The 25,769-nt window shown below is 36.6% G+C and overlaps 2 protein-coding genes across 12 annotated transcripts in view; one reads left to right on the top strand and one right to left on the bottom strand.

Moving 5' to 3' along the window:
* Nucleotides 1-413: 413 nt before the first annotated feature.
* Nucleotides 414-13,430, top strand: DIMT1 (DIM1 rRNA methyltransferase and ribosome maturation factor). Of its 5 annotated transcripts, XM_036409074.2 has the most exons (12): nucleotides 414-628; nucleotides 984-1,057; nucleotides 2,150-2,236; nucleotides 4,068-4,129; nucleotides 4,218-4,311; nucleotides 4,397-4,446; nucleotides 5,866-5,989; nucleotides 6,125-6,217; nucleotides 8,783-8,847; nucleotides 9,730-9,793; nucleotides 11,338-11,444; nucleotides 12,923-13,430. In XM_036409074.2, exons 1-12 carry the CDS (start codon nucleotides 553-555, stop codon nucleotides 12,963-12,965), a joined length of 939 nt encoding a protein of 312 aa, XP_036264967.1. In that variant the 5' UTR covers nucleotides 414-552; the 3' UTR covers nucleotides 12,966-13,430. The 5 variants fall into 5 exon arrangements, with proteins under 5 accessions (XP_036264967.1, XP_036264968.1, XP_036264971.1 ...); XM_036409075.1 differs by lacking the exon at nucleotides 984-1,057 and having other exon boundaries at nucleotides 473-628; XM_036409078.2 differs by lacking the exons at nucleotides 414-628; nucleotides 984-1,057; nucleotides 2,150-2,236 and having other exon boundaries at nucleotides 4,192-4,311.
* Nucleotides 13,431-16,099: 2,669 nt separating this feature from the next.
* KIF2A (kinesin family member 2A) overlaps nucleotides 16,100-25,769 on the bottom strand; it is a 59,185-nt gene continuing 49,515 nt past the window's right edge. For all 7 annotated transcript variants that reach the window (XM_045571106.1, XM_045571109.1, XM_036409070.2 and 4 more), the window contains 4 exons: nucleotides 24,560-24,710; nucleotides 22,440-22,541; nucleotides 20,266-20,401; nucleotides 16,100-17,800 (listed from right to left, as the gene is read on the bottom strand). In XM_045571106.1, coding sequence (XP_045427062.1) covers nucleotides 17,715-17,800; nucleotides 20,266-20,401; nucleotides 22,440-22,541; nucleotides 24,560-24,710 — 475 coding nt within the window. In that variant the 3' untranslated portion in view covers nucleotides 16,100-17,714. The remainder of the gene's footprint in view (nucleotides 17,801-20,265; nucleotides 20,402-22,439; nucleotides 22,542-24,559; nucleotides 24,711-25,769) is intronic.

The following is a 25,769-nucleotide window of genomic DNA, read 5'->3' as shown; positions in this document are numbered from 1 at the left end:
CAACCCAAGATCCTGGGTTTCTCGCCTCAACCTGTTCTGGGAAACAGGTGTGAAGTACGGTGATAGAAAGAAACCTTCTTTGGACATCAACGGTCCCAGAACCCGGCTTCTGCAAAGCATCCGCCAGGCCTAATCGCATCATAGAATGTTCATCTCCACAATATCCGGAGCACCGCACCACCACACCAAAACCTATTTAACCAACAGTGCTCCTAGGGGGGGCAGGCCACGCCCAGACCACAACTAGCCAATCCAAACTTTCAGACTGGGTAGCGCGGTGTCTTCTGGGATCTGTAGTCTTCCAAGGTGAGGCTTTCCTCTAGTTCATGACTACAATGCCCGGCGGCCCCTGGGCTCCAAGGCCGGCCCTCTTTCCGGGGGGCGGTGCCCAGGGCGAGCCGCGGGGCGGGCCCTCGCCTCTCCCCTCCCCACCCAAGGGGGCTGGGAGTGGTGCGGTGGAGCGGCCGGCGGTTCCCACGTGGTGCCGTGACTAGGGTCCCGGGCTCTGGTCCCCGCTGACTTCCGGGGCCTGTGCGCCCGCAGCCGGCAGAAATGCCCAAGATCAAGTCTGGGGCGAGCGGCCGCCGCCGCGAGCGGCAACAGGGCCGGGAGCTGAAGAGCGCGGGAGGTGGGTCCACGCCGCGGGAGCTGGGTCGGGTCGGGTCGGTTTGGGTCTTCGGAGGGAGCTGAACCCGGGGCGTGGACCGAGATCGGGGCCTGGGCAGTGAGATCTCCGGTCCTTGTTCCGGGGCACGCAGGTGCTGGGATGCGGGGGCGCGGGCCACAGGCCCTGCGCGCTGACTCTGGCTTCTTCCCGGCAGAGGGGATGGGTCGAGCGCGCCGGGCCGGGCTCCGGGGTGACGTTTGCTGCGTCCTGTTGGCGCAGAAGTCTTCCGTCCACTTTTGCAGGTGCTTTCTTCTCTGCTTCGGTCTAATATCCAATAGTAGTTGGAAAATGAAGGCTGTTTCATGTTTTCTTTCAGGACTCATGTTCAACACGGGGATTGGGCAGCACATTTTGAAAAATCCTCTTATTGTTAACAGCATTATCGATAAGGTGGGTGTGGAAAAGGAAAGGGAGTTATTAAGTAATTATTACTAGGAATATTGGAGCGCACAGAAGTTGTGTGGCACAAAGTAAATTCTCTTTAAAGACTTGTTGAATGAGCTAGTTTTCATAAGCTGTCTTTGCCATGATTTGCTTAATTCTGTCGATCTGGATTTCTACTGGTTCCGAATCATTTTCTTTGTATAGATTTACTCATAGCTGGACATTTATTCAATTCCAAATTATTATTATTCCCCAATCACTTTTTCTAGGCACCACCCATAACTGTTCGTTTTTATTTACTTCAGAGCCTAATGATATGTCTAAACAGAGATCTTAGGGAGTTTGTTCCCCCAGAGAAACTTCTATGCTACAGTGCAGTTCCACATGTAAAGTCTTTGGAGTAGTCCTCCTGTATGTGTTATTGATGTCCTCTACTGTTTCAGATGTTTGGGGATGCTAGGACATGAAATGTAGGAGGTGCAAATTACTTTCATGGCCACAAAGGGAGCATCCTGGAGCAGTAGAAAGAGCATTACATAATTAAAGGACCTCATCTTGACTTGTTATTTGCAAAATGAGGGTGGGTCTAGCTTTTTAATATTTTTGGCTCTTGGATTCCTTTGAGCATCTGATAATAGCTATGGGTCCAGAATACCGCAGCTGTGTGCATATAAACATCCACTATTGCGTACAATTTCTGGATACTCCTGCATCCCTGAAAATTGAGAAATCTTGGTACAGCACACTATAGTTCTCTGGCAAAATCATTATCCATAGTCCTTTCCAGTTTGAATTTGTAGATAACAGAGTTGGTAACAAGATGCTATTGAAATCATTTCCAAAGTAGAAAGCAAAATGTCAATCCTAGAAAGAACTGCTATTCTGGGTTCCTGACTCCTCACTATTGTCCCAAGTTAGGAAAAGTGTCAGATTTCCACTTTCACCAAATGTTAGATAATTTTGTTAAGCATGTATATCATGAAGAAATTGCTAAACATTGAGTTAGAATAAAATATCTTAACCGAGTGCTTTTTAGCAAAGATATTCTGGTGTAAATTATGTGGTCAGGAAAGCTAAAGTGGTTGTGTTTGCTTGCAGGCTGCCTTGAGACCAACTGATGTGGTGCTGGAAGTTGGACCTGGAACTGGCAATATGACTGTTAAGTTACTAGAAAAGGCAAAAAAGGTAAAAGGATTTCATGTCTGGGATCAGAAATGACTATACGAGTAAGCTCAGGTGGTTTATAAATATAAATACTTTAATTAATTGCTATTAATTTAACAGTAACTCTTAATCCTTTGCTAGAAATTTTATCTTAGAAAATATGGGTGAATGGGTACAGGTGGTCAAAAGGAACAAGCTTCCAGTTATAAAGTAAGTCCTGGAAATGTAACGGACAGCATGGTGATTATAGTTAACAATACTGTACTGCGTATTTGAAAGTTGCTAAGAGAATAGATCTCAAAAGTTTAAATCATAAAATAAACAAAAAATTGTTAGACTTATCTTGGAATATATACATATTATGTTGTATACCTAAAACTAATATAATGTTATATGTCCACTATACCTTAATTCTTTTAAAGGGTCAAAGAAAATGTGGGCTGTATCAGTCAGGAAAACAGAAACCACATTCAATACAGGGAAATTATTACAGGGAATTGGTTGCATGGTTGTTACAGGACTAAAAGAATAAAATGAGAACATTGAGGGAACCTAAGAATAATAATTGCAAAATGCAGCTATCACCTCTGGGCTCAGGGAAACAAAGTAAGGAAGTTATTGGAACCTAGGACTGGAACCTAAAGAGCTGAAGCACAGGCCCCTGACTTCGGGGTACCACCTGGCCACTGCTAGTGTCTTCTTTCTCTCTCGGCTGACCCAGTTCCCAATGAAATGGAACGATTGTTCTGTCCTCAGGTGGAAGTAGGTAGCACATGTTAAGGCACTTATTTGAAGAGACTTTAGTGAAGAGACTGTTTACAAAATGGGGTTAAGCCGGAGCCGGTTTGGCTCAATGGATAGAGCGTCGGCTGGGGGACTGAAAGGTCCGGGGTTCGATTCCGGTCAAGGGCATGTACCTTGGTTGCGGGCATATCCCCAGTAGGGGGTGTGCAGGAGGCAGCTGATTGATGACTCTCTCTCATCGATGTTTCTAACTCTCTATCTCTCTCCCTTCCTCTCTGTACAATATCAATAAAATATATTTTTAAAAAAAAATGGGGTTAAAGGGAACCAGTAAGCATTAGTGAAAGACCCAGGGACTAGCGACAGCAGGTAACAGTTTAAAGGACTCAAGGGACAAAAGGAAGGAACTGTGTTATTGAGTCATTGAAGAGGGGCCACTGATAGTGGAACACAGCCATTGCCAGAACACCTGAAAGGCATGGGTGGGCATTAGGAAGTACTCGGCCTCTGACCTTGTGCCCTACAAAGCTGGTTCCTTTCATTGACTAGTCCCAACTAGAAATCAAGGGCAAGTGGGGGGACGGCACCACTCTACAGGGCACAGGGAAAGTTGGAGAAAGGAACTGAAAGTCAAATAGACTTAAGCACCACATACATCTAGTCTGCAGACGTGGTCTTCCTGGAAGTCATTAAACCTCAGCTGATAGTGAATTAAAATTACCTGGTATCCCTTTACATTCAGAAATTATCTATGCTGTGTACACTGAACCTAATAAGTGAAAGAAATGATACACTCATTCTAGGAGCAGTTGTTTTTGTGTGTGTCTGTCTAGAACATTTACTACACAGACTTTTTTTGTATTTTTTTTATCCTCTTTAGTTACAAACGGAGCCAGATGTGCATGATAATTCTGTCAATTATTAGGGTAGTCCTTTAGCTGACCACCTTTCTGGGCAGTGTTTTCCATTGTTTGAAATGGTAGTGAGCAGTTGAAAGAATATTGGTAACAGAATTGGGAAAAAGAAATTTAGTTCATGTAAATCATGTAAGAGTTACTATTGAGATAAGAAAAGCTTTATATTCCATAATTATTATTTTTTAATTTAGGTAATTGCCTGTGAACTTGACCCAAGGCTAGTAGCTGAACTGCACAAAAGGGTGCAGGGCACGTGAGTATTCATAATGGAATTAAAGTGCATTTCAATCTCATAAAACAATATTCTTTTATAAGTTTTATTATTTTGTTTTTATTATCAGACCTCTGGCCAGCAAACTTCAAGTAATGGTGGGTGATGTGTTGAAAACAGATTTGCCATTCTTTGACGCTTGTGTAGCAAATTTGCCTTACCAGGTATGCTTTCAGATTGTTGGGAACATTATATTAAATGTTTCTCTGGTGTGTCTTTCCCAGAAATAACTAGTTAATTCTTTTATAGATCTCTTCTCCTTTTGTCTTCAAGTTGTTGCTGCATCGACCTTTTTTCAGGTTTGTAACCAACACCAAAATGACTGCCAAACAACTAGAAAAATTGGGATTATGTAGGATAGGATACATGTCTACACATCTATACAGTGGCTTCTTAAGGTGTTTCTAGGACAATCTAAATCAAGCATTTTCAAACTAAGCCAAAACCCCCTTAGTGGTTATAAAATAAATTCAGTGGGTCATGATTATCTTTTCTATTTTTTTAATGATATGGAATAGAATCTATTAGAGGGTCTTAAGTGCATGTGGCCCAGGTGATTATAGTTTTACAAAACTTTTGCTTAAGTTACATAAGGACATATACATACAGATATTTGTGGCCTGGGTGGCAATGTCAAATGTATTTCTTAATGTGACTTACAGTCAAAAAAGTTTGAGTCAAAACCTAATTTTGAAGATGATCATTTTCTATTCAAGCCTCCAAAAGCCTGTCATTGCTTGCTGAATTAGAAGGGGGGAAAAAAATCTTCATTTCTTAATCTGTTAAATCAGAACACTGATTTCACAACCCACCTTAGCTCTTCCACAGGGTGTCTGCTACCACAGCGTTTTTCAACTGCTGTTCCGCGGCACACTAGTGTGCCGCGAGATGTTGCCTGGTGTGCCGTAGGTGCAGACAAGACAAGAATTTTATAATTTTTCACTATTTTGTTTACTTAATATTTCATAATAAAGTAATTATAAAATACTTTCTTTGTGTTTGATTCCTATTCAAGAGAATTACTTTATATATAGTCAATATAGGCACAGAGTTAAATTTTTTAACATTTTCTAATGGTGGTGTGCCTCGTGATTTTTTTCATGAAACAAGTGTGCCTTTGCCCAAAAAAGGTTGAAAAACACTGTGGATAGAATTTATCTACTGAGTCAATTTTGTTTGTTTGGGTTTTACTTTCCTAGAAGGGGTGGGATAGATTGGTGCTGATCTGAAATACTTTTTCATTTGATCATTGAGGGCTTACATTGGCAAAGGGTGAGAGGTATAACCATTATAAAGTGAAAAAGCCAACTGGGGCCGAAACCGGTTTGTTCAGTGGATAAAGCATCGGCCTGCGGACTGAAAGGTCCCAGATTCGATTCCAGTCAAGGGCATTTACCTTGGTTGCAGGCACATTCCCAGTAGGGGGTGTGCAGGAGGCAGCTGATCGATGTCTCTCTCATCAATGTTTCTAGCTCTCTATCCTCCCTTACTCTCTGTAAAAAATCAGTAAAATATATATTTTTTTAAAAAATGCCAACTGGGTCATTTCGCGATAATAAAGGCTGAGTGTTCACCTATCTTCTAACCAGCTGGACTAATAGTCATGAACTGCCAGTGTTGCTTTGCTCTGTATCCCATTCAAGAAAATCTGTTGAAGTTCAAATATATTAATAGTTGAAAATGACCATTTTCTTTATTCCTTTTTGTTGTCTTTTCAGATGTGCTATACTTATGTTTCAAAGAGAATTTGCTCTCCGACTGGTTGCAAAACCTGGAGATAAGTTATACTGCAGGCTCTCAATTAACACACAGCTGCTAGCCCGTGTGGACCATTTAATGAAAGTAAGTGACTATTATTGAACTAACGTGACTTAACTCATCCTCTGGCATCTAGCTGTGCCTTCTGTAAGGAGAGCATATTTGATTACTAATTTAGTTATTTTTGAGATGATTACTAAAACAGTTTCTGATTAACAGGTTGGAAAGAATAACTTCAGACCACCACCCAAGGTGGAATCCAGTGTTGTAAGAATAGAACCTAAGAATCCACCACCACCTATCAATTTTCAGGTGAGGTTAAATACTAGGTCATTCAGTGAAGGAGGAAAATGTCCAGGCTGGGAGATGTTTGTAATAGCAGAAAAACTGAGTCAACCTAAATGTCCTAACAGGAAAATGTTAATTATGATGCATCCTGTGATGGAGTAGATGGAATAATTTGACTCAAGATAGTTGTGAAGACCACACAAGCACATGGAAAATGTTTGCAAAATGTTAAAAGATTAGAATTCCATTGCATTTGGTTAAGGATTATAGGTACAGAAAACATTTCTATTTGAATAAGACTTGGAAAACAAGATGAGGTGAAAATAGTTGTTAGAATAATATTATGGGAAATACTTTTTAATTAAAACTTTTTTTATTTAAAAAGGGAAGGAAACCAGATCACTTGATATAAAACCTTACTGCAATCACTTTGGATAAGAACATGCTTGTCTAGTCAATAACTGGTGGTAAATGGAATGGCTTGTCAATTACTCCTTCAAAGGAGGCTTAGGTGTTTTGCATAAGATATATTCTAAATTATGCTTGTTTGAATCATGTTTTTTTTAAATTTTCTTTATTGATTAAGGTATTACATATGTGTCCTTATCTCCCCACTATCTCCCCACTGCCCCCCATCCCTTTCTCATGCCCTCACCCCCCTGGTGTCTGTGTCCATTGGTTAAGCTTACATGCATGCATACAAGTCCTTTGGTTGATTTCTCCCCCTTACCTCACCCTCCCCTGCCTTCGCTCTGAGGTTTAACAGTCTGATCGATGCTTCTCTGCCTCTGGATCTGTTTTTGTTCATCAGTTTATGTTCATTATGTACCACAAATGCGTCAGATCTTGTGATATTTCTTTCTCTTCATTTAGCATAATGCTCTCCAGGTCCATCCATGCTATTGCAAATGATAGGAGTTCCTTCCTTTTTATAGCAACTAGTATTCTATTGTGTAGAAGTACCAGTTTTTTAATGCACTCATCTGCTGATGGGCACTTAGGTTGCTTCCCAATCTTAGCTCTAGTACATTGTGCTGCTGTGAACATAGGGGTGGATATGTCCTTTCCGATTGGTGTTTCTAGTTTCTTGGGATATGTTCCTAGAAGTGGGATTACTGGGTCAAATGTCAGTTCTATTTTTATTTTTTATTTTTATTAAATATATTTTATTGATTTTTTTACAGAAAGGGAGAGGGATAGAGTTAGAAACATCAATGTGAGAGAACTATCAATCAGCTGCCTCCTACACACCCACTATTGGGGATGTGCCTGCAACCCAGGTACATGCCCTTGACTGGAATCGAACCTGGGACCTTTCAGTCCACAGGCCGACACTCTATCCACTTAGCCAAACCAGTCAATTCTATTTTTTAGTGTTTTGAGGAAACTCCATACTGTTCTACACAGTGGCTGCACCAGTCTGCATTCCCACCAGCAGTGCATGAAGGTTCCTTTTTCTCCGCATCCTCGCCAGCACTTGTCATTTGTTGATAGCCAGTCTGACATGTGTGAGACGGTATGGCATTGTCATTTTGATTTGCATCTCTAGGATAATTGGTGACTTTGAGCATGTTTTCATATGTCTCTTGGCCTTTTTAAAAAAAAAAAATTTTAATACATATTTTATTGATTTTTTACAGAGAGGAAGGGAGAGGGATAGAGAGCTAGAAATGAGAGACATCGATCAGCTGCTTCCTGCACACCCCCTATGAGGGATGTAGCTACAACCAATGTACATGCCCTTAACCGGAACCAAACCTGGGACCTTTCAGTCCACAGACCTATGTTCTATCCACTGAGCCAAACTGGTTTCGGCTCTCTTGGCCTTCTTAATGTCCTCTTTCGAAAAGCACCTTTTTAGGTCCATTGCCTATTTTTGACTGGGTTGTTTATCTTCCTTTTGTTAAGTTGTATGAGTTCCCTGTAAATGTTGGAGATTAAACCCTTATCAGAGATAACATTTGCAAATATATTCTCCCATACAATGGGCTTTCTTTTTTTTTTTATTGGTTTCTTTTGCTGTGCAGAAGCTTTTTGTTTTGATGTAGTTCCATTAGTTTATTTTCTCTTTAGTTTCCATTGCCCTAGGAGTATTATTGGTGAAGATATTGCTTTCGGCATATGTCTGAGATTTTGCCACCTGTGGATTCCTCTAAGATTTTTATGGTTTCCTGTCTTAAGTTTAAATCCTTTACACATTTTGAGTTTATTTTTGTGTATGGCGTAAGTTGGTGGTCTAGTTTCATTTTTTGCATGTATTTGTGAATCATGTTTTTTGAAAATGACAGGTGGCATATGACACTTTAGGTGCCAAAATGCTATATTGGTTCAGATGTGGAAGAATGTATTTTTTTGTAATTGAGGTTAAAAATATTCAGTGAGGTTAAAATATTCAGTGAGGTGTACAAAAGTTAAAAAAAAAAAAAAAGTATATATCTTACTTTGGCATGTGTCAGCCACATCAAGATATAGAACATTTTCATCAACTCCAGAAGGTTTGTTCCAGGTTTATGTTAGGAGACACAATAATACCTAACAGGCCTAGAAAAGAAGTTTGACATTTTGTAAGAAAATATTCATCTCTTTCAGGAATGGGATGGGCTAGTAAGGATCACGTTTGTTAGGAAAAACAAGACACTGTCTGCTGCTTTTAAGTAAGTATTTTACTAATTTATAATGAATGAAGGACCAATGCTCCAGACATTGGGCTGCTAGAATTTTGTCCTTTTCCTGAACATATATATCCTAAGCATGACTGCCCATGTCCCAGACACACTTTACCTTTTAACTGACTTTGTACTTTGGGAGGCAGAATTTAATGAAGTTCCTAGAGCTGGGAATTAGATCAGGTTTATTGGAAAAACAGGAAAAAAAACAAAACAAAGACTACACATCAGCCTACATTTTCCTTGAAAAAATAGTGATGAGGTACCCCTTCACCATTTTTGTAAGATTCATTGTTTTTTATTTACTTGGAAAAATGTAATAGCATTTTGTGTAAAGTTTAATTTTAGATATATACATATATTTAATATATTTTTATTAATTTTAGAGAGGGAGAGAAATATCAGTGAGAGAATCATTGATTGGCTGCCTCCTGCACACCCCCCTACTGGGGATCAAGCCCAAGGCCCCTGGCATGTGCCCTGAGTGTGGGAGTTGAACTATGACCTCCTGGTTCACAGCTTGGTGCTCAACCACTGAGCAACACCAGCCGGGTTAGATTTTTTTTTTTTTTAGGTGAGGTTTTGTGGAGTCTGGAATTTCATTAACACGTTATACACCATGTCAGTCACCCGTGACTAAAAAGGAAAGGAAGACAAAACAGGCTTAGTGCTTAACGTATTAAGAATTGGAGATGTTTATTAGGACTTTACTTTTTAAATATAACTAGTTTGTGGTTGTTTCTTAAGTTTAAATATTAATACCCTTTTTAGTTTAATTTCACCTTATGAAACAGATTTTTATCTGATAATAAAAGAAAATTGATAATCTCTAATTTTGGAATAATAATACTAATGTCATTTATGCTACAGGTCAAGTGCAGTACAGCAGTTATTGGAAAAAAACTACAGAATTCACTGTTCAGTCCATAATACTGTAAGCAGAAAATGTTTGATTTAAATTTGTTTGTATTTTAAAATATCCCTCTCTTATTCCTTTCCATTTATCAAGATTCTTTAATTTCATACATTCCATAAAATCCTTAAAAGATCACAAGAAATGTATAACTAGCATAACTTTTAACAGGTCAGTGCTCATGTATATTCTGTGGAACAGATCTGAGAAACCTCAGTTATTCCACTCTGTTTTCTTTAACTGCTGATAGCTGTTTCAGCCATAGATTCAACAGAGTTATTTCCTCAAAGGTGTAGGCATGTGCAGTTTGCTCAGCTTAAAATAATTGTGACAATCCTTTCTTGTCTGTTGCTCATATAGCAACTATAAATTTAAAATTTCAATACCTAGATTAGAATAAAGTAGACCGAATAGCAGATTTCTGGTTGTAAGCCTTATGCCTCTTAATCATTATCACTGCAACATTTTCTTTAATCAGTTTTGTGTCTGTGAGCACATAATCATCTATATATATAAAAGCCAATCAACTGGAACAACCGGTCTCTATGATGCACAATGTGGCTGTCCAATCAGCCTGATGGGGGTGGGACTGGCTGGCCAACCTCCCAGCCCTTCTCCCCCACTGGCCGGCCTCAATCAGCCTTGGTAGGGGCAGGCTGGCCAAACCCCACCCATGAAAGAATTTGTGCACCAGGCCTCTTAATATCCACGTATAATGACTATTTATTAGTTCTTTATAATAAATTAATTAGAGCAGACAGAGAAAAGCAAATTTCCGTTCTAACTGTTGGACTCCTATGGCTTGATATATTACATTGCTACTTCCATTTTCTTTTATAAACAAAATCATTAAACACTGCTTAAGAAAATATTAAGCTAGATTAAGAAAAATCTTTGGATGAAAAATGTAAAGTTTGATATATTTAATATTCCTCAAGGGTTGGAGAGGCCATCTCTTTAGAGAAAAATTGTTAGGGAAATGACATTGGTGCCAGGAAAAATGTGAGTTGTTTTAAAAGGAGTAACAATTGAAGACTATACTTTCAGGGATCATTTCTGTAGTTCGTTAAAAGGAGTAACAATTGCTTTATAATTTAGTTTTAGCTCTAATTATTTTGTTATGAAAAGCTGAAACTGATTTTTAAGGATTTTAAAAATGAGGACAATATTTTTTTTAATGTATTTTATTATTGATTTCATAGAGGGAGAGATAGAAACATCAATGATGAGAATCATTGATCAGCTGCCTCTTGCACACCCCACACTGGAGATCAAGCCAGCAACCCAGGAACATGCCCTTAACCAGAATCAAACCCATGACCCTTCAGTCCGCAGGCCAACGCTCTATTCACTGAGCCAAGCCGGCTAGGGCGAGGACAAAATTCTTGATCCATTCGTTTATTTGAGGACTTCCGAGTATTTGGTATGTGCTAAAGATCAATCACTTGGAGAGGTGCAAGTAATGGACAGGTGGTAACTATTTTATGACTTACTGAACTAAAAAGAAAGAGAGTCAAGGTGACTTCATTAAAGATATGTTGTTCATTTATTCTGAATCTTGATAGATAATACCAGAAGATTTCAGCATAGCAGATAAAATACAGCAAATCCTAACCAGCACAGGTTTTAGTGACAAGCGGGCCCGTTCCATGGACATAGATGACTTCATCAGGTAATTACATTTTTCTTTTCCTAAGTGTTTACATTTCTTGACTGTCACACCTTAAAATGAGAGATTTAAAGGCTTTAAAGTGGTTTAAGGTGCTACCTGGGAGTTATTGCATAGCACTTCCAAGGCATAGAATGGTATTTGGTGTAGAAAATGGAGGCTAGTTAGCTGCAGCAGAATGAACATTTTAAGAACAGTAGTAAATAACAGTCCTAGCCTGGAGCTTGCCTGTGTCAATGTGTGTTGGGATGTGTATGGTCCTCCCCTTTAACTTCCTCCTCTGTCTCCTTATTCATAATCTATTGTGGGCAGAAGAATCCTAAGACATGTAGTTGGATCTCACTTTTTTTCTTTTTTATGGAAATATTTTTTTAAATTGATTTCAGAGAGGAAGGGAGAGGGAGAGAGAGAAACATCAATGATGAGAACCGTCGGTCGGCTGCCTCCTGCACACCCCCTACTGGGGATCGAGCCCGCAACCAGGCATGCGCTCTTGGCTGGAATCAAACCCAGGAACTTTCAGTCCCCAGGCCAACGCTCTTTCCACTGAGCCACACTGACTAAGGGTCTTACTTTTTTCTTTATTGGGCATCGATTGTTAAATAGACCGTAAGCATGAAATAGTTTGTTATAATCATATCTGGTTATCATTTATAATTGCTTTAGTAATATGGTTACTTGTTTTGTAATTATCTGGGCAGTGTATACCAAAATTTATTTTCCTTGAATTATATAATACAAGTCTCATGAAAATAGAATAAGTCTTCAGTTCCCCAGGTAATTATTAACCTGTATTCAGTTTTTAATCACTGACACTTTGATTTCCTCATAAACCATCACATAATATAGAAGTTTTTGCATCATTAGCTAAATCATTTTTAAAGCATTGATGGTCTAGGGGTTGAATAAAAGAACAAGGGTAGGTGGTTACAAAAGTCATTGGTTTGACTTTTCTAAGCTGGAAATATAGTTTTATATAACTAAGACAAGTAAGGTTTACATTTCATATTGGCAGGTTAGGAATACTACTGAGTTAGTCCTAGGAGTTAGATACTGCTCATAAATAACCTAGCTTCCTTTTTTAGACGTTTTAACTCATCCTAAAAATAATCTCCGTTCTAAATAGAAATATTTCTTTCATTTTCACCAAATTTCTTCCAGTCTTCTTTTTCACTTACCATGTTGAAACAATTGCTAATGAGCTCTTAGGTCTGGGATAATAGAGGTCTATGATACTTTTAATCAAATTCATAATTTAAGACATACAGGCTATGACAAAAAGAGGTATTAAAAAGAAGGGTTTTAATCACTCTCTTATACATTTATTTGGCGAATGTTTCTTTATGACTATTGTTCAGAGTGGGTGGGCTTCATAGGTTTGCTGATGTGTTCATGTTTTAGAATTCATAACTATATGCACTGTTTGTTTTGTGCTACAGATTAGTTTTTCAATACCATCTTACTTTGGCTTCTTTTTTCAGATTGTTACATGGATTCAATGCAGAAGGTATCCATTTTTCTTAGGTATCTGGAAAACAGAATTTTCAAACTCAAGAAAAGAAACTTGAATTATATATTTTTAAAAATTTGAGAAGATTGGGACACTGTGCTTGACTATTTTTGATTTAATGCTGTTACTAGTAATTAGTTCAAATTTCTAAGGTAGTTAAGTCAATTTAAGTTCCCAAGGTTTTTTTTTCTGTTTATTTTATATCTAATACAGGGCAGGGTCCAGTCTATACATGATAATTTTCAAGAGCCGTAGACACGCACAACTTTAAAACTTATTTCTAAGAGGTTATTGTATAAAGATGTTACTCTTCTGTTTTCTGTGTTTTATATTACTGTGAAGACCTCTTTAGGCCTTCAGCTCTTTAGTCCTTTATCCCTCAGGTATAAAGTTAAGTATGCTTAACTGAGTCACATATTCCCCATATCATTTCTTCTTCTTATTCATATGTACAGTAAAACAGTGTTCTTATATTTTAATTTTGTTTCTTTCTCTCTGTTTATCCTATACAATTTCTATCACTCCCTACCTACCCCTTTACTTATCCTGTAACATCACAGTTACATCAGAGTTCTGAGTAAGCTTAAGTCTGCCCCTGGACCATGTGATGCCATGATCCCTTACCTGTAAAATAAGGATGCTCAACTGGAATATAAAATAAACTATAAGATTGTATGTTTTTTTCTTGTAGACATAATAGTTTTATGAGACTGACGCGCTACCTACTGCGCTAACGAGGCACCTAGGAGAAAATATTTTTAACAAAATTTCCAGAGGTTTTTAGAAATCAGAACTTCATTTAAGATATCTGCCCATCAATTTCAAAACAAACAAAACTCAACCAGTAATTTTCCCATAAGAACTGGCTTTCAGTATTTCTCCTATAATTTTTGGATAATTAAAATTTCCAGCACTCTTTTATATACGTGATGCTTAACTATAATCTATTTAAAATGTAAGGTTGATAATTTCAATAGATGTAATAACCATATCTTAGTTACTTTGTCTAAATCATTATCAATATAATATTGTTAATGTCCTTTAATAAAGAATTATATATAATAGTTGGTTATTTTATTTATGTAAGGAAATAAAAATATCTTCATTCTTTATACCTAACAGAAGTGTTTCAAAAAGGAAGTTCATTTGTGTACCTAAACAGATTTTTTTTTGAAATATGACTTCAAAATGATATTAAGCATACCTATATAATGATCATGTATTCTTATTACTTATTAATAAGAATACCAGCTTTCAAGTCTGAGGAAGTAAAGAATGTTTAATTCATATCCAAAAAATTTTTAAATATAGGTCTAGTAATAATTAATGTCGTTTTCTAATACTTTTTAAAATCGAATTTAAACAATACAACAAAATTTAATCAACAATATAGTTGCCGTTGTTTTCTACTACTTATGCCCAATGCTCAGGAAGCATTTTAATCCCTCTGTTGTAAAATTCTTGTGATTTTGATGCAAAAAATTCGGTCAATGCATTTTTGAGGCATTATTAAATTTTTTTCCAAGAAGAAAGTTTTGCAAAGAACGAAACAAATGGTAATCGGAAGGGGCAATATCAGGAGAATATGCAGGTTGAGGGAGAACTTCCTATTCCAACTGGCGCAGTTTTTCAGCAGTGATTCTTGCAGTATGCGGTCGTGCGTTATCATGGTGAAGAATTACGCCCTTCCGATTAATCAGCGCGGGTTCTTTTTCTCTTAAAGCTTGGGCTAACCTTTCCAATTGGGCACTATACACTGCACTTGTAATGGTTTAGTTAGATGGTAAAAGTTCATAATGAAGAATTCCTTTAAAATTCCACCAAACACACAACATCACTTTTTTCGCATGCAAGTCAGGTTTTGGCGTGGGCTGCGGAGCCTCATTTTTGTCCAACCATTGAGGCCGCCTTTTCAAATTAACATACAGCACCCATTTTTCATCTCCGGTAACAATTTGCTCTAAAAACGGCAAACGGTTTTGACAAGAGAGGAGCGAACTGCAAATTGTGACTCTGATTACGATTGTTGTCGGTCAACTCATGAGGAACCCATTTTTCAAACTTTTGGACTTTGCCAAGTGCACGCAATTGATTGGAAATTGTTTTTTGTGAACAATTTAAAGTTGTCGCAAGCTCTTGTTGGGTAATTTGAGGATTTTGCACCAAAAGAGCTTGAAGAGCTTCTTGATCAAAATTGGACACACGGCCTCGACCACTCTTGTCATCTAACGAAAAGTTTCCCTCGTGAAATTTCTCAGACCAACGCTGGCATTTTCTGGCGCTAACTGCATCTTGACCAAGAGCACTACAGATGTTTTTTGCAGCCTCACTTGCTTTTCTTCCTAATTGGAACTCGTAAAGCCTGCAGTGCCAAATATGTTCTTCATCCGCCATCTTCTTAGCCCTAGTTTTGCAACAAAAACCAAACCAAACACAAACTTTTTCAAGCAAAACTTGTTAATTGCACTTCACACGTTCTGTAGATACCACGTGTTTGAAGGTTATGTCAATACAAGTCAACGCCAAGCAAGATTTTAAACGAATGTTTGAAAACGACATTAATTATTACTAGACCCGATAGCTGTATCAAGCCACTTTTGTTATATATAATTATACTTGGGTAGGTTTTTTTAAATATAAAAAATTACTTTGCAAAATTCACTTGTAATATTTCTAGTCTTACAGGAAAATTTTAAGATTTATTCATTCAGCTTGGGCTAAACCTTAGTAATTGCTGAGTTTTAGTCCCTTTTCTGGCCCTTAGCTTCCCTATCAGTAAAACGAGTACTGGATTATACCACCAGTATAATTATACTTTTCTGGTGTGCTGATTTTTTCACATACCTTGATTACTGATCAGAATGAAGCCATTATAGAATAAAGAAGCACATTTAAATATAAGGGGACCTTCTAGAGACACTATCTCCTATTTTAAATAAGACTAATCTGTTGTGCTTTACAATAAGCAAACTCAAATCTTTTTATTGTCTTTTGAAGGTTGGTTAGGCTCAAAAACTACCTTTTTAAACAGCCTCTGCAAGGTCAATAGTTTTCCATTCTTCCTCTTCTCTTTGAAATAAACACAAATAGAACATATCTTACAGCTGCAAGAAAAGCTGAGTCTCTTTCAAAACAAAGGTCTCTAAACTCATTCCATAGATTCCATTTATTAATAAGCACATTGTGAAAATCTACATTTGTTCTAGATTTCAAGTTTACAGAGGAGCATTTCACCATGGTATTAGGATTTCCCACAACTACCCTCTGAGTTGTCTAAAGTGAAGTTGCGAATCTGGCTCATGTAACTAGTATTCATAGCTTCTCTGTGGCTCAAAGGAATAGCTATTACTTTCCTAGAGTAAGTCAAAACAAAATATCCTTGGGAGATTTTGTTGTTATTAATATACTCCTGGATTCTCCTAGGAGCTGAGGGAAATGTCCTAGAGAGATATATAAATTGTTTAACAAAATATTTACATGAAAAGTAGCCAATTTTCTTCCTTGGAGTAGCAATCTGTAAAAATAAATGTTACCATTTAAAAAGTAGCACGTCCTAGACCAATTTATTGGTGAGAATTTGGTGGTTCTCATCAAGTAATGGTGAAACATCATACATTAGGTAATGGATGGAGCTTAAGTTAGATCTGCCTTTTAAGGCAAAGTCAACTCTTTAGCTTAATTCTCTTTTAAGGGAGTTATGTACTGTTTATACTTGGCTTAAACTAACAGTTCTATTACAGACTACTTCCAATGTATTATGTAAATGTTCATGCATCAGAAGCCAATTTTCTTTAACAGTACATTTAAAAGGTACCTTTTGGGATGCTAATGGACACTTCAACTTAAGTAATGGTATTGGTAAGGAGCAAATTGCACTATTAGTCTTGTTAATAACACACTGGGACACACTGCATATATATGTATTATCCTAAGATAAAACTCTTCTCAGAATTCCATTACTTTTTATTATACACCAACTAGTTTATATTTTCTTTACAAAGAAAATGCTAAGAAAATTATATCCACATGTTAAAAGTTTTAAAACCATAATTCCAGATTTCTTTACATATAAGATGGAGTGGTCCAGCAGCTATGTCCACTGTCACAGACTTTAGTTCCATTCAATGATATGGCACATCCTGCAAAATTAACTAGCAACACACACAAAAAAAATGCCTCAAATACAGTAAAAATGTACACACAATAAAGGTAATTTACAATGACAAATAAGGAATGTAATTTAACTTGGCTGTGCATCAGAAATTCAGGGTCAATAGCCTTAGTCAAGGCACAAAGCAGAAAGAGGTGAGCACAGCTGTCCCTAAGAGCGGCACAGTATGTACAATCACAGATGAGGTATGCATGCACACAAAGGATTTAAAACTGCTCAGTCTTGCTACGAAAGTTGAACTGAGTTAAAAGGAAATGCTGTGGCTCTCCCCTACTACTCACCCCTGGATCAAGTCCACAATCTTACTTCATCATGTAGAAAATAAAATTGGCAAGGATCTCCAAAAGTAAATCACTATTTGGGGAAATGAAACAAAATGCTTCACTATTCCCAAATCTTGGTTGTGCCTTCTAGACTAGAAGCATTTTGTAGACAAAGTTGTGTTTCACAAAACTGAAATGTCATTTGGGTGAAGGGACAAGACATTTTCCACAGACACTTAAAATTTCAAACTTTCAAATGGCCCTTACAGCTGAACCTTGTATGTTAAAACAGTGAGGGTTCTGGGGATCCTTTAGCAGCAAATGCCAACTTAAAGGGCACGGGGTCTCTTAGGGTTGATTTGCTTGCTGGCCTGTTCTTCTTCTTGTAGAGCTGCACGAAAAGATTTCACTTTATCTTGGAAAAAGAAAAGAACAGGGAGTAAGTATTGCATCACAGGCAACACAGTATACAACTTATGGGTATAAAGTTGGCTCTTTATTTCATAATCTTAACCCAAGATTTTTCCTTTTGTTTTTTGTTATAAAAAAAACCTCAGAACTAAATACAGTGCTCAACCATAGCAACAGTTTCATTATAGATTCCTAGAAATACTTGCATTTGCTATTGTCAACAGGTTTCTGGTTGGCATTTTTTACAGTGTTTAATTTTAATTTGTATTCCTTTTGGAGGGTAGACAGGCTTTATATATATGTAAAATATGTATTCATGTCCAAAAGGAACATTATGAATCTTATTAAACTGTAGAACAGACATTCCTTCTCTCAATGTTAGAAAACTTCTACTCACTCCCAATGACTATTGTATCTTTTTAAGCTATGAATTTTAAGAAAGAAATAATGGCTAGAGAAGGGTTTCAGGGTAATCCATTTCTTGGTCTTAAAATTCTATTACCCAATTACCATATACTGAGAGTCATTTAAGAATAGAAAATAGATAAGTAAATTGGCAGAGGCATCTTCCTATAACAATCATTCTCAGCCCGGGTGATTTTAGCCCCACCCTCCTACTCTGGGGACATTGGATAATGCCTACAGAACTTTTTGATTGTCACAACTTTAGTTCGGAGTGGTGCTACTGTCATCTAGTCTGGAAACCAGGATGCTGGGTAAACATTGTGCAATGTACAGGACAGCACCCCTCCACAGAATTACCCAACTTACAATATCTTCAGAAGAAAGCTGCAAATTTATTTCCTTCTTTGGAAATACAACAATGTTTTTAAAAAGTTGATTTTTCTAAAATTTAGTCAGGAAATTAAGGATTTCTCGATCTGTTGGCTGCTAATATAATGGCCCTTAAACTAAGTAATGCCAAAATTATGCCTGGATGATAAAACATAAGAAAAAGCTGAATAATACACAACTGGACAGTAATTCCTTAAAAGTTACAGATATACTTGATGTACATGAATAAGAAAATTAAGGAAAAGAAGTAAGTTGAAAGCTACATATAACAGAAAAAAAACTTGAATGCTATGCTCTATCTTCTGAATAAAATGCATATATAGGAAAGCTGCTTATGAGTTATGGCAGATTAGAAAAATGATCAAAACACTTTAAATCAAAGCTTGAACATGAAAAACAAAAGTACTAGTAAATTTTAGAAACCCTACATTTGCACAACAAATTGGGGAAATGCTGACTCTATATAAATATATATATATGCCTCAGCGATCGTTATGACCGAACAACTAGAATGACCCGCCGACCAGTCACAATGACACACTGATCACCAGGGAGAAGATGCTCAAAGCAGAAGCTGCCCCTGGTGGTCAGTGCGCTCCCACAGCCAACCTCCTGTGGCCAGCCAACTGCCTGTGGTCCCTCCCCACAGCCAGCTGGCCCTCAACAGCCCCTGGTGCTAAACCTGCTTCTAGGTCAGGTTTTCTTACGTAACAGAGCACTTCCCTCACTGCGATCTATTCAAAGTCAGCCCTGGACACAAAGGTTTGTCTCACTCCCATCCTCTCCCTTCCCTGAGGGCCGCCTGCCCGCCCAACCTGCCACGATTGCAGGGCAAGGGAAGGAGGAGCGGGGAAGATAGGGAACCTTGGGGTGTAAGGGCACCAACGGCAGCACTGGTGTCCCTTCCTTCTGTGCCTGGCCTGGCAACCATCACCTCCTCTCCCAACCTCACTAGGGTCCATGGATCTCTAGTAGGATATGGTATCAACCAGTCTCACAAGGGACCTATTTCTTAAAATTAAGCAGCTTATTTGGTGCTAAAAACTAGCAATTTCAATTTTCATTTTGGTTTTATGTTGTACTGCATGTACACACTGATGCCCACTCAGGTATAAATGGAGACAGCTAATTTGCTAATGCCTAAAAAAATTAGCACATACAGTAAATAAATGCATATCTGAAGCTGCAGATAGACTCATTAAAAAGCCAAGCACATATTACATGTGAATAAGCCACATACTTCTTGAAATCTTCCTCTTTTTCAAAACAAGTGTTCAAAGGAAAAACATGAAATAAGCTGCATAGAAGGAGATATAGATAGGTGGCTATAGAAAGAAGACCCTGAATAGATTTAATCCAAGGAAAATAATTCTGAAAAGCACTGGCTTACTAACTAAAATGATAAATGGGTCTATAAAATTTACAAATTTCTTAAGGTTCCTTCTAATCTAATTTTCTCAAAAGATTGAAAGAAAAAAAAGAATAGAGAGCACTTGAAATGGTACTCTCCATGTTTCTTTTTCAAAAACAGAATGGTTGGTGTATCTATAAACCTCTAAAAAGATGTTAAATGTTGCCCATAATTTCCACTTCAGATGCTCTCTTGCAATATGAAATCTTCCCACTAAATACATACAAATATTAAGCAAATTAAAAACATTAAAAAAGAATTACCCCGCAGCTCAGTTAAAATGTCTATTTTTTGCTCAAGAATAGCTTCAAGTTGTGTAGCATATGAATCTACATCATAGTCCACTTCTTCAGTCATCTCTAGAAGAGCCTTTTCATCTTCTAACCATCGAATAGATTCCTAAAAGGATAAAAATTCAATTAATCCAGTAAGGCACTTTGTAAGACAAAAACCAATTTACAAATTCTACATATGTTAAAAATCATCAAACACACTCAAGATGGTATTCTCTAAAATATTACTAACCATAAAACATCTTCATTTACCGAGTAACATTAATATTTCTAGATTCAAATACAAATATCATAGACCAAGCAAGATGGCTTCATGGAATGAATTAAACACCTAAGTACTAAGTATCAATTAGTGGAGTCTCAAAACCTCAATAGCTATCCCTAAAGCAGGAAAAAAATGGATGTAAGAAAGCTGCTGAGCAATCCAATGACATCTATGATAGGCTTAGAACTTGTAAATTATTTGGAATTAACATGTCCATTGGAGCCACACAGTTGGACCAAGAGGTAGCCCTAAATTCAAAACAGTAGTTCTTCAAAATTATTGTGATTCTAAGAACCAATGGATAGCCAATCTTAGAAGACTCAAATGAACCACTTAATAGTAGCTATTTACCATTCATAAATGTTCAAGGAAACCCCTCATTCTTAACTGATTTTTAGATATGTGAATTTATGAGTTTAATTTTCTTATAATGTCATGAATCATAAAAATTTGTATCATTATCAGATCAGTCCAATTAGAATTTTTGGATATAAAAAAGAGATACTTTCTAGATTGTTAGAGCATATATAATTTCAATTCTCCAAACATCAATGCAATTTAATGGCTAATTATAATTAGACTATGTGTCACCAGACAGAACTGGTTAACCTAGAAATAGTTACCTATTAGAAAACTGTATATGTGTCAATTAAAACACACATTCCCCAGTATTTTTTCTTTTCCTTCAGCTATATACTTAATTTTTAAAAAACAAAACCTTATTTTGAGAAATGACAGGTCAAAGTATAAATGACAATAAATGGATTATAAAGATACTGGCTTGAAAGTCAGAACATGAAGTTTTGCCAATAATCAAATAAAAAACTTTTAGAATTCATCATAAAATGACACAATGGGAAATGGTCTTTATGTGACACCTTGCTCCAATAGGACACGATTTTCTTAGAATTACAAGGGTCCTTTCTTGATTTAATCTAAACACACAGACCTCCAGAGATTATGATAAAAGTTTGACTAAAACTGTAACAGTTTTAATAATGTATATCCTATTCTAAAATTATAAAGTTTTTCTATATTTTTGAGCCCTTCATCCAGTTACTTGAATGGCCTACAAAGAAGCATTAATAATTGTTTAGAGATTTCTTCAACATTAGAGAAGGAATACAGTTCGATAGGGAGAGGCTAAGCTATTGTTCACTTTTTCTCAGGAGGTATTTATAGCACTGCAGAAAGGCAGGGTGAGGGGTGGGGTGGGGGAGGTAAGCTGACTGTACAGCCTTTCATAACGATATGAAATGTCCTCTTCACTTTCCCATCACCTCTTTATAGGTATCACCCAAAAGGCTACTTTCTTGTTTAAAGGGGTGGGGGAGGCAAAGGATGATCATACAGTAAAAGTGTTTATAATAGGATGAACACACAGTGAGATGAATACTGTACCTAAGGCCTTACTGCCACCCCCCTCACTCATCTACCACTGACAGCTCTGTCAGAACAGTTACTGTCCCTTCCCTCCCTGAAGCCTTCCTTTCTATGTAGACTGACACCTCCTCAACTGCTCTGATATTCTTTAGAAGAATTTTTTCCTTAACTGCTGTCCTGACACAAAGACCCTCCAATATACTCACCTAACATGAAAAAAGGGAGTATTGGAGGGCAAAAGTTCAATCCTTCTATAAAAATGGACAACTGACAAATGCAAATAAAATGGGACAATGGTAGTAAATAAACTAGATCTTTAAAGAAAGGTTATTTGTAGCTACCGCTATACAAAATTTGACCTCTCATGTCTTACAAATAAATATCTGCATACACACAAATAAGTATTTTTTTTTTTAGATTTGTGTGAGAGTTAAAAATTGTTTTTTGTTAATTTCTCTAAAGAAACATTTTGATGAAAGATCCTGCCTTACTTTACCTGGAACACTGCCCTGTGATCTTCTACAACTTGTTCTTCCATTTCTACCATTTGTGAGACAGCTTCGTGGAAAGTAAACAATTGTGGAGAAACCTCTTCTTCCTTAAAATAAAAAGTTTTAAAATTATGACAGAAAGAGTTTATATTTTTAAATATAATTTAAAGAGCAGTTTTTCTATATCATTTACAAAAATGTATTCAGAAACAGAGGAAGTCTCCTAAAATATACCATAAAAGGCAAAGCCACAGTTTATTTTTAAATTTTAATATATTTTTATTTATTTCAGAGAGGATGGAAGAGGAATAGATAGAAACATCAATGCCTCCTACACACCCCCTACTGGAGATTGAGCCCGAAATCCAGGCATGTGCCCTTGACCAGAATCGAACCATTACCGTTTAGTCCACAGGCCAACACTATCCACTGAGAAAAACGGCTAGAGCCAAAATTTCTTTTTATGGGTCAAAAATATTTAATGTAACATTCAAAAGGACATCCTAAACTTAAGTGTATCAGTAAAGGATAATTTTCACTGAGTCCAGGCACTTTATTGCAAAATTACCCTCCGCCTCCCCCACTAAATAAAGCAATCACTTTGGAATAATGCAACTTTCAAAAATATTTTTATTGCAGAATAAATATACTGAAATATTTCCTCAGTATTATTTAATTATCACTAGTAATTAAAGTCATATATATGTCTTTAAATTTCTTTTCACCAAAAGATATATATATCTATATAATGTTTTTCATGCCTGTGACTATCAAGTTGGTGTTCTGAAGGTCTCAATTCTTCTTCTTTTTTTAAAAATATTTCTTTATTGATTTCAGAGAGGAAGGGAGAGGGAGAGAGAGAGAAACTTCAATGATGAGAGAGAATCATTGATTGGCTGCCTCCTGTATGCCCCGCACTGGGGATTGAGCCTGCAACCCAGGCATGTGCCCTTTGCTGGAATTGAACCTGGGACCCTTCAGTCTGCAGGCCAGTGCTCTATCCACTGAACCAAATTGGCTAGGGCTGAAGGTCTCAATTCTTAAAAAAAAAAAAAGTCAACCCTGTCAAAATGCTACCATTTGTTGAATCTGATTGCTTTCTATGTTTGAAATGTTTAGAAACATTTCATAATTTAAAAATTTTATTTCCCAGTTATTAAAAAAATATTATAAAATATGTGCCCACTGTATCAAGACAAAAGGGTAAAGAAGTAAAAAGCACAAATAATACATAATTTCACATAGTTACTTTAATATACTTAGGGATTCCTTACTGTTTGTGAGATATAAAAAATATATAATTGATTAACTTCATTTTTTAAATGTATAATCCATATCTTTTTTTTAAACTATATTTTTAAATTTTATTTTTATTGATTTCAGAAAGGGAGGAGACAGAAACATCAATGATGAGAATCATTGATCCCTGCCTCCTGCATGGCCCCCACCAGGAACCAAGCCCGAAACCTGGACATGTACCCTAACTGGAAATCAAACTATGTCCTGGTTCATAGGTCTATGGTCAACCACTAACCAACTGGCTGGGTGATAGGTTTGATTTTTGCTCATGAATCCTTTTAATACATATGCATGTAACCATAGTTAATTTTGTTTTTAAGCTTTATATATATTATAGTGTAAGTATAATTATTAAACTTATTTTTCCCTGTTACTTTAAAAACTCCCAAATTTTAATAACAGTATAAAATCTGAGAAAAAGAACTTGTGAGCTATCCCATTTTTGTCACTTCTGTTGTGGTAAGAAAGTAGTCAGATAGCCCATAAATGAATGAGTATAGCCATGTTTCAATAAAATTTTATTTGTAAAAACAGATGGCTGGCTCATAGCCTGTACAGGCACACTGTGAAGATATTGCACGTTCAATTCCAGACCATTTCAATAAAACAAACATTTCAATAAAGCGAGTCCTAATCTTTTTGCTAGTGAGGGTCTTATCTTTAATTTATAAAAAAACATACCATCTGAGAAGTACAATAAAGTGGAGCACAATAAATTAAGTATGTCTATAGTTTGCTGATCCCTAATTTAGACTTCAGTTATCAAGTTCTGCTACTGATGACATGAACTCAGATTAGATAATTACAACTATATTAAGTCACTCACATTTTGTTCACAAAGAAGTTTTAGATCATCTCTCTGAGGGGAACTCCCCACACCCCACTGTGCCTCTAAGTCATCAATCTGATTTGGTGGATGGTGCATTATTGGACGAATATCACCAGCAGCAGTTGGATCCACAGTCAGTTCTTTGACCCTGTAAATATATAAGAGGTATCTAAAATTAATAAAGAATTATGTAGAAGAACAAAATACCAACTTATTCAATATAAATACAATTCAATTTAACATATTAAAATTGATGATGTCAGCTTTGCAGATCAATTTTACCTGAAGTCTGTGAAAACCCTAAAGGGATGTTTAGCTGTGCAACTTTACAAATTTATTTAAATAACTTTATAATTACTTTTAATGTAATTATTGTACATAATAAGTGAGAATCAGCAAAGTATGTAGAATCAGTATTTCAAAGTAAGAGACTGCTATTCAAATTATATTATATGAACAGAAAAATGCTAACAATGGCACTTAAATCAGTAAGTAAATCTTTGCCAAAATCAGAGAATTTAATACATGTTACAGATTTTTGGTAGTTCTAATGCCCAATTTAAATAGCTACCTTGGAAATCATCTTATTCTACTGTATTCTATAAAATGTAAATTAATTCCATCATTTAAAAAATGTTTACCCAATATACTTAAATTTACACACTTGCATATACTTTCTAAGTAGGACCCTTGCTATTTCTTTGCATATAAGGAAATTTATAATAGCATACAGAATAAAGGTAAACTTTTCATTTTAAACAAGACAGTTTTTTTTAATATATTTTATTGATTTTTTTATTACAGAGAGGAAGGGAGGGAGATAGAGAGCTAGAAACATCGATGCGAGAGAAACATCGACCAGCTGCCTCCTGCACACCCCCTACCGGGGATGTGCCCGCAACCAATGTATATGCCCTTGACTAGAATCGAACCTGGGACCTTTCAGTCCACAGACCGATGCTCTACCCCTGAGCCAAACCGGCTTCGGCAAGACAGTTCATTTTTAATGGTAAATATGCAAAGATGACATCATCCTTAAAAATATGAGGCAAAATAAGAAGCCTGAATTCTAAATCAACATTTTCAAGCAAATAAATTAATAAAGTACACAGAAATAAATATCATGCAGTACAACCACCACCTGCCAAACAAAATGAAAATGAAAAATAAAATGGCTCAGGACAAAAGAAATGTAAATGAAATATTT

This window comes from Pipistrellus kuhlii, unplaced genomic scaffold, assembly GCF_014108245.1.
Source record: "Pipistrellus kuhlii isolate mPipKuh1 unplaced genomic scaffold, mPipKuh1.p scaffold_m20_p_4, whole genome shotgun sequence".
NCBI classification, from domain to species: domain Eukaryota; kingdom Metazoa; phylum Chordata; class Mammalia; order Chiroptera; family Vespertilionidae; genus Pipistrellus; species Pipistrellus kuhlii.
This window is presented reverse-complemented; position numbering and strand designations above follow the sequence as displayed.